This window comes from Orycteropus afer, unplaced genomic scaffold, assembly GCF_000298275.1.
Source record: "Orycteropus afer afer isolate SDZICR_OR568_19922 unplaced genomic scaffold, OryAfe1.0 scaffold00416, whole genome shotgun sequence".
Classification (NCBI taxonomy): domain Eukaryota; kingdom Metazoa; phylum Chordata; class Mammalia; order Tubulidentata; family Orycteropodidae; genus Orycteropus; species Orycteropus afer.
This window is the reverse complement of record NW_006922003.1, coordinates 2588430-2600636: the sequence shown is the minus strand read 5'-3', so window position 1 is coordinate 2600636 and position 12207 is coordinate 2588430. Positions and strand designations below refer to the sequence as shown.

The window sequence follows — 12207 nt, the reverse complement described above, 5'->3', positions numbered from 1 at the left end:
CCAAACAAAGTACAGGCATGTGAGTTAAACATTTACCTCAAGTAGACACATGCCCTGGAGAGAACAATCATGGGAGAAGGGAGGGCTGCTTATGCACAGAGACAGAGCTCAGGGTGCAGGAGAGTATGGAGGGATCGACACTGGGAACAGGTAACTATGCGGAGGAAGTGGGAGGGGAGCTGTTGCATTGTGGTAAACTGTGGTGAATGACATGTGACAAAGTATATGTGAAATGCTGTATGGAAAGCGAAAAGCTCTGTAAATCTTCACCCAAATCACAATAAATAATAATAATAATAAAAGAACCTAAATTGTCTGGCAACTGGTTTCCTTACAGACTCCTCTTCTACCACCACCCCCCTCATTCATAATGGTTTAGCCATATTGGCTTTTATTCAACCCTTTCAACCAATCAAACTCACTCATGCTTCAGGGCCCTTGTACTTGTTTCCTTGGTTTAAAATCAGGGAAGGTGTGTGTCAGGGTTGTATTCTTTTACTATATTTACCCAACCTGCATGCTCAGTAAGTCATCCTAGAAGCTGGACTATATGAAGACCAATGCAACATCAAGATTGGAGGAACTGATTAACAACCTGTGATGTGCAGATGATACAACCTTGATTGCTGTTAAGTGAAGTACGTACTGATGGAGAAATTAAAGACCACAGTCTTTAGTAGACCACACCTCAATATACTGGGGGAAAAAAAAAAAAAGAAAGAAAGAAAACTCTCACAGCTGGACCAGTAAGCAACATCGTGATAAATGGAGAAAAGTTTGAAGTTGTCAAGTTTTTCATTTTACTTGAAACCACAGTCAATGCCCATGGAAGCAGCAGTCAAGAAATAAATGTATTGCACTGAGAAAATCTGCAGCAAATGATCTTTTTAAAGTGTTAAAGAGCAAAGATGTCCCTTTTAAGACTAAGATGCACCTGTCCCATCCCATGATATTTTCAATAGATGTAGCATATGAAAGCTGGACAATTAATAAGGAAAACAGCACAAGAATTGATGTGTTTGAATTGTGGGGTTAGCAAAAAAGTATTGAATATACCACAGACTGCCAGCAGAACGAATAAATCTGTCTTGAAGAAATATAGCTGGAATGCCCCTTAGAAGTGAGAATGGGCAGACTTCATCTCTTGTACTTGGCCATGTTCTCTGAAGGGACTAGTCCCTGGAGAATGGTGTCATACCTGGTAGAAAGTCAGCAAAAAAAGGGAAGATCCTCAACAAGATGGATGGTAACACAGTGGCACAACAGTTGTGAGGATGGCACAGGATGTGGCAGTGTTTCACTGTTGTGCAGAGGGTTTTCTGGGTCAGAACAAATTCAATGGTCCCAAACAAAGCAAATTCACCCAAATATTCTCATAGCTCCCTCCCTCACTTCTCATCTCAAATTAAATGCAGGCTCCTCACACAAGTCCTACCTAACCAGTACATAACATCTCCATTTCTCTCTATCCTTCTACCCTGGATTAGTTTTATAGTTCTTCCTCCTGTTTGGTACTAATTAGCACATTACATTGCATCACAACAGTGTTCATTGTTTATCTTCCTTCACCAAAAATAAAGAGCATGCAAGAAGGAACTTCCCCTGTTTTATTCACTACTCGATCCTTAGCATGTAGACAATGCCTGGCATGTTTTTTTGTTGTTAGGTGCCATTGAATCGTCTCTGACTCATAGAGACCTCATGTACAGCCGAACGAAATACTGCCTGGTCCTGTGCCAGCCCCACAATCTTTGCTATACCTGGGCCCATTGTTGGAGCCACTGTGTCAATCCATCTTGTTGAGGGCATTCTCCTTTTTCATTGCCGTGCACTTTACCAAGCATGATATCCTTCTCCAAGGAATGCACCCTTCTTACAACAGGACCAAAGTAGGTGAGATGAAGTCTGGCCATTCTCGCATCCAAGGAGCATTCCGGCTGCATTCTTCCAGGACTGACTTGTTACTTCTTCCAGTAGTCCATGGTACTTTCATTCTTTGCCGCCACCACAACTCAAAAGCATCGATTCTTCTTCAGTCTTCCTTTTTCATTGTCCAGCTCTCAACATGCATATGAGGCGACTGAAAATACCATGGCTTGTGTCAAGTGTACCTTAGTCTTCAGGGAAACGTCTTTGCTCTTCAGCACTTGAAAGAGATCTCTTGCAGCAGATTTGCCCAATGCTATATGTCTTTTGATATCTTGACTACTGCTTGGTGTTGATTGTAGAATCATGTAATATGAAGTCTTCAACAACATCAATCTTTTCTCCATTTATTATGATAGTGCTTATTGGTCCCATTGTGAGGATTTATGTTTTATTTATATTGAAGCGTACTCCACACTACAGACTATAGTCTTCAATAATCATCAGTAAGTGTTTCAAGTCATCCTCACTTTCAGCAAGCAAAGTTGTGTCCTCTGCGTAACTCAGGTGGTTAATGAGTCTTCCTCCAATCCTTATGTCAGTTCTTCTTTATACAGAAATATGGCACATAGTAGTAAATAATTTTTGAATGAATGGTGAATAAAAACACTGTCAGAATTTACGTATGCTTTTAATTCATTATTAGAAGTACAGATTTTTCTTAAATACCTTCTCTCCCCTGTAGTTTCTCCTGTTGCTAACATGTTGCAGTTATGTGGTACATGTTAAAATTGATGAACCAATACTGACACGTTACTAGCTAAAGGCCATATTATATAGAGTTCACTCTTTGTGTTGTATAATTCTAGTTTTTGATAAATGCATAATATATTCCAAAACCAAACCCACTGCCGTCAAGTGATTCCGACTCAATAGCAACCTGTAGGACAGAAGATAACTGCCTCATAAGGTTTCCAAGGCTTTAAATCTCTATAGAAAGAGACTGCCACATCTTTCTCCTGTGCATAATTCTATTAACCATTACAACATTATGTAGACGTTTCACTGCCCTAAACTGTGCTTCACCTATTCATCCCTCTCCATCTATCCCTCAACTCCTAGCAACCACTGATTTTTTTGACCTTTTTCAGAATGTCACTACAGTTGGAATCATATAGTATGTAGCTTTTTCAGACTGGTTTCTTTCACTTTGTAGTTAAATTCCAATGAGTCGTTTCCACTTCATAGGTTCCCCATGCCTTTTCATAGCTTGATTGCTCAATAATACAATGTTACATGGATGTTATAATAGTTTATCCATTCACCTATTCATTTCTTGGTTGTGTACAGTTTTTAGCAATCATGAATAAACCAACTAAACAGTCATCTGCAGATGCTCGTGCAGGCTGAAATTTTCAATTTGGTTAGGTAGTAGCTAGGAGTTTGATTGCTGGTTGTTAATGGTAAGCCTTGTGTGCTTCTGAAAACTCACTTTTTAATATTATGCTTTATTGAAAATGTGGCTCTTTATAAAACCTCAAATTTCCATGTATCTTCTAATTTTTCATTGTGTCCAAAGATTGAGATTCTCAAACATGTCCCTGAAGGTGCGAAGACAGAACAAGGCCTTAACCGAGAGCTCCAAGTTCTGAGGTACTATTCTATGCTCATGTGATTAGGTTTTTTTTTTTTTTTCTTTCTAATGCAACCATGTTTGCTACAGCTGGGAACTAGGATTTTTCAACTACACTGCTTAATAAACTCTTGTTTTACTGATTCAATGGCAAGTGGTTTAGTGCCAGTCTTCAAAATCAATAGTGAAAAAACTCTAACCCCAATCCTAGTATTTCCACTTTTGTAATAGCACAGAATGTATTAAATGTTAATTTTCCCAGGGAAAATGCTAATGAAGGAAGTGGGGGTTCTAATTCCAGGAGTCAGTGTAACCTATTTTCATTAGGCTCCTTCTATAGAAAACTTACTTTGAAATAACATCATATTAGATATTAAGAAATAAATTTTTTTGGGGGGAAGGAGGGGGAAAGAGAGACCAGGCTTGCTGGTCTGATAGAGCCTGATGGAACCACTAAGACTATGGCCCCTGTGGCTTCCAGCCAAACCAAAGACAGGCATATGAGGTGAACATTTAAACTAGGAAGATACACTCCTTGGAGAGAACAATCATGGGCGAATAGAAGGGCTGTGTATGCACAGGGACATAGCTCAGGGGGCAAGAGTGCACGGGGGGATGGACACAGGAAAGAGGTAACTATGGGGAAGAAGTGGGAGGGGAGCTGTTGCATTGTGGGAAACTGTCAATGTCATGAGGCAAAGTGTATTATGAACTGCTGTATGGAAGGTGAATTTGCTCTGTAAACTTTCACCCAAATCACAATAAAAAAAATTGAAAAAGAAAAAAAAAGATAAGAATTTTTATTTCATACTCTCAGAATGGTTCATTGAAGCATTGAGAGTAAAAATGAGTAAATTTGTGCCTTTATAAATATTAGCAAGTTCTAAGCACTGTACGTCACTAGTCCGTAAGAAATGTCCATGTACATTGTGATGTCTTTTTTTTCCTTCTTCTTTAATGTATTATTGTGTTCTAGATTGGCTAATATACAGCTGGAAAAAGAAAAAGCAGAATTAATGCACCAGATAGAAGGTAACAGAGACCAAAGTGGCAATGAAAGCTCTATACCTGGTAATGTATTTCATACACAGTTAACTAACCCACATTTCAAAATTAGGGTTTGCCTTTTTTTTCCCATTGTTCAAAGACTCTGCTAACTGTCTTACTATAAAATCAATCCGTTTTAGCACTGTTTTTTTCTCCCTGCAACAAAAATATTCCCTGTGGGCCCTTTGTCTATAGAGTAACAAGTAAGCCAAGTGTTTTTTCTACTCTTGTTCCATCTGGGTATTAACAGATTTTATCAAGAAACAATATTAAGTAATGAATACTAGGTCTGTTGTTTCCAGTTTCTAAGTATACACTTTTCTAAGCCCTCTGAAGAATTTCTTCTAAATATTACTAATTGTCATTTTGTGGTTATTGATTTTAAAAATATAAACAAATAAACCTTGCCCACATTCTTCTCTCCTTTTACAAAGTAAAATCTTTCTACTCCCATTTCCCTTCAGAAATAATTACTAACCACTCCCTATTTCTTATGTGCATATGTATACTACACACACACACACACACACATTATTTTGTATATATGTACATACATGCATTTTTGGGAGGGTCATGTAAACTTGGATTCATTGAGGTATACGTATTTGTAGCTTTTTCAACTTTTAACAATTTATAGATGGGAATCTGTACATGCAGATCTCTCTTTTAATAATTCCAGAGTATATTATTGCATCAGTATGCCAAACTGAATAATTTCTTTTGATGGACATTTAGTTTGTTTCCAGGTTTCTACTATTAAAATACTATGGTAAACCTCTTACTCTAATCATGCTATTATTTGATAATCTGATGGAAATGCCAAATTCTTCTCCTAAAGAATATACCACTTTACATTTGAACAGTCTTTAAATATTTCATGTAACTTGCTTAATTAGCATCCATCTAGTCTTACTGCTACTTTGTATTAAGGCTGTCTTATCAGTTGTACCAGACACTATGCTAAATGCTTTACAAACACTCTGTAATTTCTTATAATCCTGTGTGGTAGGTAATATTGTTTACATTTTACACATGATAGAACAGATTCAAAGTAACATATCCCCAAGGTCATAAAAGCTAGAAAGTAGCAGAGGCAGGATTCAAAACGTACATCTTGAAACTCCAAAACACCTCCCCACTCCCTACTCTTAACCACTGTATGACACTGCCTCCCCTCCTGGTGACTTAAAGTATGTGTATGTAAATGTTTATTGACCCATCTCTCTCTTTTAAGAGCCACATGGTGTTATTAGGTAGACACTGTATCAAAGACCTATTTTTGGTGTTGGTATTAGGCAAGTTCTCTACTATTTCTAAACCTGTTACCTCAGAGAGAATTTCTGAATCCTCAAATTTTCTGTCTCCTATGGGAGCTCTGGTAGCATAGTGGCTAAGACACTTGCCTGCTAACCAGAAGGCTGGCGGTTCAAACCCACCAGCCACTCCTCGGAAGGAAGGTTGGGCAATCCTACTTCCGTAGTGATACTGCCTCGGAAACCCAAGGAGGGGTCGCTATGAGTCCGGGCCGACTCGACGGCACATAACAACAACAACATGGGAGCTTGGTGTAGTGCCTAAGGCGTTTTGACTGCTAACCAGAGGGCTGACAGTTCAAACTCACCAGACACTCCTCAGAAGAAGGTTGGGCAATCTACTTCTGTAGAGATACCGCCTCGGAAACCCAAGGGGAGGGGTCGCTGTGAGTCACAGTCGGCTCCATGGCAGTAGTTGTTTTTTTTTTTTTCTTTTTATGTGAAGGAGATAAGGATACTTATAATATTTCAAAAGATTGTGAAGGCTTTTCAAAATCAAACCAAAACTTTTCATGAAGTCTGAAGTACTAGCTAAATAGTCGTTAAGATCACTGGGAAAATGCTATATGTAATACTTTTACTGTCTTATTTTGTACAAATCTGGATCATTATCACACTGATTAAGACATCAACTCTAAAAATTCATTAGCTCTTGCCACAAACACCAGGGAGGCCTTGGAATGTAGTTTATTCTACCTTCCAAAGATGGGTTCTGCCTATTCTAATCCCTTAAAATAGTGTAAGAAAATTATCTTTTCCTCCTCTGCATCCTTCTGTCTCCAAGTTATTATCAGGGGACCATTCCAAAGACACCCTAAAGAGGATCATATGGCTGACCCATTCATGAAAACTTTCTGCCCACTTTTTTCCTTAAACTTTAGCATTATTTAAAGGTTACTCCTCAATGGCTGCAAAATAAGACCACATGACACAGCATATGTAATCTTTAATTCAAATGTAGATAAGACTTATTTAGCAAAGATGGCATTAAAGCAAAGATCTTATTTGCCTCTTGACTCTCATAAAATCAGAAGTATGCAACTTCTAGGGGGAAAATCCAATAAATTTAACCAAAGTTTCTTGTGCTAAATTTGTGTACTTTTGATTTTTCTACCAAAGTACTAGGATGATGTCTTACTCATCTTTGAATTCCTTACTCTGCTGCTAAGTGTTTTGCATAGTAATTGCATGCTAAATGTATTTGCCTAACTGGAACAGCCAATGTAATAATGGGTAGCAAAACATTTGACCAGCTTATGGTTGGCTTATAGTGGTTACCCAATGGTCTACTTTTATTAAGGTGCAGTACCAGCAAATTCTTCTGCAAAATATGAATTTCTTCTATGTAAAATGTTAACCTGACTCTACACTTTTAATACCTAGTACCAAAAATAACCAAACTCACAGCGGTCATTTCCGACTCATAGTAACCCCTCCTTGGGTTTCCAAGGCGATATCTCTACGGAAGTAGATTGCCCAGTCTTCCTTCTGAGGAGTGGCTGGTGGGTATGAACCTCCAGCCTTCTGGTTAGCAGTCAGATGCCTTAGGCACTACACTACTAGAGCTCCCTTAATACACAGTAGATGCTTTTCTGTATTCTGATATTGCCAAAATACAGTATTCATATCCCAAAAAATATTTCAGCATCAAATGCTCAATTTTCTGGGTTCTAAGCTTCTTAAGTTTCCTGCTTATTCCCTAAAACAAATTGTTCATCTTGAACCCACTCATAATCAGAGAAAGTTGACCCTCATCTTTATAACTTCTTTGACAGATACTGATCAACTAAAGGAAAAGGTAAAAGATATAGAGACACAGCTCAAAACTTCAGACCTAGAAAAGCAGCATTTGAAGGTAATTATTCAATTATATCTGATTCTAGAACTATAAATGTTTTGGGAAAACAGTTGTTGAAGCTATTTTTATCATTGCCATCTTAGTGTTAAGTATATATTCTAGAACTTCCTGGTAATTAAATTTTATACTTAAAATATTTGGTCTTGATATTGCAAGTTCATTATGTTGTAGAGAGTTGCTATGAGTTGCAGCTAGCTTGACGGCAACTAACAGAATCATGTTAAAAATATTAAACGAGCTACAAAAAAACTCAGATTAAACAAATAGAAAAGACAAAAGTAAGTTTATTTTTTGTCACAAAAATAGTTTATTATTTTAATATTTTCTTAACTGAAGTGTTGGGTCCATTGGGAGCATTTTTTTTTTTTTTTTTTTAGTACCTTTTGAAATTTTTGAAATGAACTTTCTTACTGCTTTTAACACTTTGTAAACAGAACAAAAGGGCATGAATATTACAGTTAGCTAGCGATCTCTGGCTATTCGACTAGTCTTTAAACTTCAAATTATCCCTTTACTCAGATGCCTAACTTGTACTTACACAGAAGCCCTACAGTTGCCCTAATAATAAATATATTTACAAGGTGATCATTGAAATTTAATATACTTGTAAACAAAGTATAAATGAAGCTTAAACCAAAACTTTTAACCAAAATAGCTTCCATGCTATGAATAGCCAAGTGTTTCTGATTGCCTCACTGAGAGCACCTAATAGGCTTGTGAAGAAAGATTAGGTTCCACCATAATCTAAAAAAATTGACAAATTTTAACCAAGGAGAACTTAACCTGTAGAAGAAATACTTTTTGACAAGTAATAAACCAATGATGTCTTATTAACAAAACGTTAAGAATATACTTCTGCTTTTATAACTACATTTGATTTTATTCAGGTTGCCTTAACTCTCATGTTTATAATTAAACCTCTAGTTTTTAAATCTAGAAAATGTATTATATTCCTATGAACCTTTTAATGATAATGTTTCTATTAGGAGCAAATAAAAAAGCTGAAAAAAGAACTGGAAAACTTTGATCCTTCATTTTTTGAAGAAATTGAAGACCTGAAGTATAATTACAAAGAAGAAGTAAAAAAAAATATTCTCTTAGAAGAAAAATTAAAAAAACTTTCAGAACAGTTTGGAGTTGAATTAACTAGTCTTACAGATGCTTCTGAACAATATGAAGATGAAGAGGAAAGTCCTGTTAATTTCCCCATTTATTAATGGCCACTTATATAAATAATATATTAACTTTGTAAGTTAAAATTCCATCTGGCAGTTAAGCCAGTCTCTCAACTGCAGAATGTCCTTCTCCTTATTTTATTGTACCTTTTACTCAAATTGTAATTTTAGTAAATAAAATGTGAAATTCTTAACTTAGTAGGAAAGTATATTTTTGAAGAATTTAGATTAAGTTATGATTAACCAGATAGGCAGTGAGCTGTGGTGACTTGCTACATACACTCATGTTTTAAGTTATTAAAAAAGATATAACATTTTAACATTTAAAATTGGGGTTTTTATATATAGTTATATATTTATATGTGCTAAGATTCTTGAATTCAAAATATATATAGGTAATGAGGATGAGCCTTATCTTGTTAAATGTCTATAAAGAATAAATTACACTTTAACTATTTTATTTTAAAAATAAATGATCCATAATTATTGCCTTAATTGTTGTCTTTATATGACAACCCAGCCATAGTGGATACAAACAGCCTTTGAACAAGCTTGGTAGCTGACTGTAATTTACATTTTTAAGTCTAGAGTTTAAAATCAGCCACTGATTTGGAACAAAAGTTTGAATAGACATCTGCAACTAGAAAATTCATTTTTTTTAAACACTGGAGAACGTACTGGTAATTCAACACTGAACAACAGGAAGCTTGAGGTATTTTTTACCTTCTAAACATTCAGAATATATAAGATTCAAATACAACGTAAAGCTTAATTATATTTCCATTTATACATCAAACATTGTATCTTTGAGTCTACCAAATTTCTGATTATGTATTTTTGAAAAATAATTAAACAAACTTTTAGAATCAAAGGCATAGTCATATTTGTTCAGGTCCATATTGATAATAACTGGTTTTGAATTCATGTAAGTGTCTGGAATTGGCCAATGTAAGCCAAGATGATGGCGATGGACCTGGAAAGAGAAAAAAGGGTATTAGCTATAACCTACAGATACTATCTTTATTCACCTACTTTACTTTGAGTGCCTGTTATCTGCCAAAGCAGCTCTACTGGCACACTGGTTAAGGCTGCTAACCAAAAGGTAGGGGTTTGAGCCAACCAGCAGGAGAAGGATGAAGGCAATCAGCTTCAGTGAAGATGTACAGCCTTGGAAACCCTATGGAGCAGATTTACTTTGTCCCATAGGGTCACTATGAATCCACTTGATGGCAGTGAATATATATTGCCTGCCACATGTATATAAGTCTCTTATCCTACCCTTTATTATTTTCCCCATAGTGGTTCTCCTCCTGACACATTACATGTTTACTTTTTACTATTTTCCCAATTAGAATGTAAGCTTCAAAAAGGCAGACCTTTTCCTGCTGACTCTCTATTTCCAGCAACTGGAATATGCCAGGAACATCATCAGGAGCTCATAAAAATTAAATGAATGATAGCATGTTTCTATGTTCAGGAGCTAGCAGTTGAAAATCTGAGTGAGAGACATTCAAACGAAAGGAGTATCATGTAATAGACCTCAAGACTGAAGAATGAATGGTGGTGTTTTTTGCTCTTACTGTGATTAGGTAAGTATGGTCAAAACATACACAATGTAGAGATGTGTGTGTGTGGGGAGGGCAGTTCTGCCAAGTTAAGGAAGGGCCAGATATGAACAATCTCAGTGTCACTTAAGTTTTATGCAAGGACATGTCTTTCTCAGTGACCTGTAAAGAATGGACAGGACAAGAGTAAAAGTGAAAGATAATGTTTATGTGAGTGATACAGTTCATTCAAACATGAATCTTTGCCTAAAATAAAGTAATAGCCAATTGGATGGGGAGAAGTAGACAGATTCAATATATCGAAATCTTTAAGAACAGACAATGGGATGTATGAAGTAATAAAAACAGATAAAAATTTTATCCAAGCTCCAGCTTCAGTGAATGGTGTGAAGTCAGGGGGTTAATATGACTAGATCCAGTTTGAACATTATGGATTTCACTTATCAGTGAAGTTAAATAGACAAGTATAGGAGACAGGTGTAAAGGGCAAAAATATATAATTTATTCTTTATTTATCAACTGTTATCTCTATTCATTCAGTAGACTCTAAAAGTAGTAAGCTGAGAGCAATGCTGCACAGTTAAACTGTGCAGGCTCTCGGAGAGCACTAAGGTGCAACATGAACCTCCCAAGAGGGTTGTAGTATGCAGAATTTTCTAGAGATTTTAATCATGCAACTCTTAATACTAAGATGTGCAATTCTTAATATTAAGATGCATATCTAGACCAGTGCCCCATAGAAAGCATATTGGAAAACATTTTTGCATATAAAGAATGGTGGCATGGGAGATGAAATTAAATTTCTTACAAATCAGAATCACTGCAATTCTTTGATAGAATTTTAGTGCCATTTCTAATTTGATGCAAGAATATTAAACAATATAATCCCACAAGTTTTTTTTTTTCCTGCCATTACCTTGATTAAACAGCCATCATTGCAATGCCATACTATTCCTTCAATTTTACCCTCTCTGCAACCTTCGAACCAGGACAACAGATCATTGTGCTTCAGTGTAGGCAGATTTCTTACTTGAAATGCTCCATGTGGAATAAGAAGATGTAATGGATGCTTCTTGCTTCCTAACCCTAAGTGATAAAATTTACCAGTTAGCTATACTTATTCTAAAGACCTCTTCAAAGAGAATGAGAAAATTTCTCTCTCCGACTGAAAAATAGCACCTTATCCCATTAATTCCAAATTGTGCTTTCATGTACTTGCATACCTGTGGGCCAAATCTAGCCAAATCGATTTTATAAAAAGTTTTATGGGAACACAGACATACCTATTTCATTTACATATTGCCTATGACCCATTCCACAGGTATGGACTACTAAGCCTCAATATTTACTATCACTGAATTTTTGTCTGACAGCCCTGACACAAGTCTGATGAATTATATAGTTACTATTTTAGCTTCTTTACACCTGCCAATCAATCAACTTGTGGACTCTGTATAGGATTAGTGCTACTCCACTGGTCTACCTTCTCATCCGTCATCAATCTACTCTTTAGTACTCTCAGGATTCGCACTCCCTTCATTGTAGCGTATGTTTTGATAAGCAATTTATTGCCAACTGTTTCTTTTAACCCCCCTAACTGGATCGAAAGTACATCAAAAGCAAACACTTTTTTCTTTTTTGTGAAGGACTAATCAAAGTGTAGGAGCTCTGGTAGCATAGTGGCTAAGGCACTTGACTGCTAACCAGAAGGCTGGCGGTTCAAACCCACCAGCCACTCCTCGGAAGGAAG

At 36.3% G+C, this 12207-nt stretch overlaps 2 protein-coding genes across 2 annotated transcripts in view; one reads left to right on the top strand and one right to left on the bottom strand.

Annotated features, from left to right (window-relative positions):
- CEP290 (centrosomal protein 290) overlaps nucleotides 1-8934 on the top strand; it is a 145070-nt gene extending 136136 nt beyond the window's left edge. Inside the window, exons 50-53 of the mRNA XM_042782692.1 lie at nucleotides 3446-3519; nucleotides 4476-4570; nucleotides 7635-7714; nucleotides 8704-8934. Coding sequence (XP_042638626.1) covers nucleotides 3446-3519; nucleotides 4476-4570; nucleotides 7635-7714; nucleotides 8704-8934 — 480 coding nt within the window. The remainder of the gene's footprint in view (nucleotides 1-3445; nucleotides 3520-4475; nucleotides 4571-7634; nucleotides 7715-8703) is intronic.
- Nucleotides 8935-9676: 742 nt separating this feature from the next.
- Nucleotides 9677-12207, bottom strand: part of CUNH12orf29 (chromosome unknown C12orf29 homolog) — a 22644-nt gene continuing 20113 nt past the window's right edge. The window contains 2 exon segments of the mRNA XM_007953811.1: nucleotides 9677-9865; nucleotides 11374-11543. Coding sequence (XP_007952002.1) covers nucleotides 9677-9865; nucleotides 11374-11543 — 359 coding nt within the window.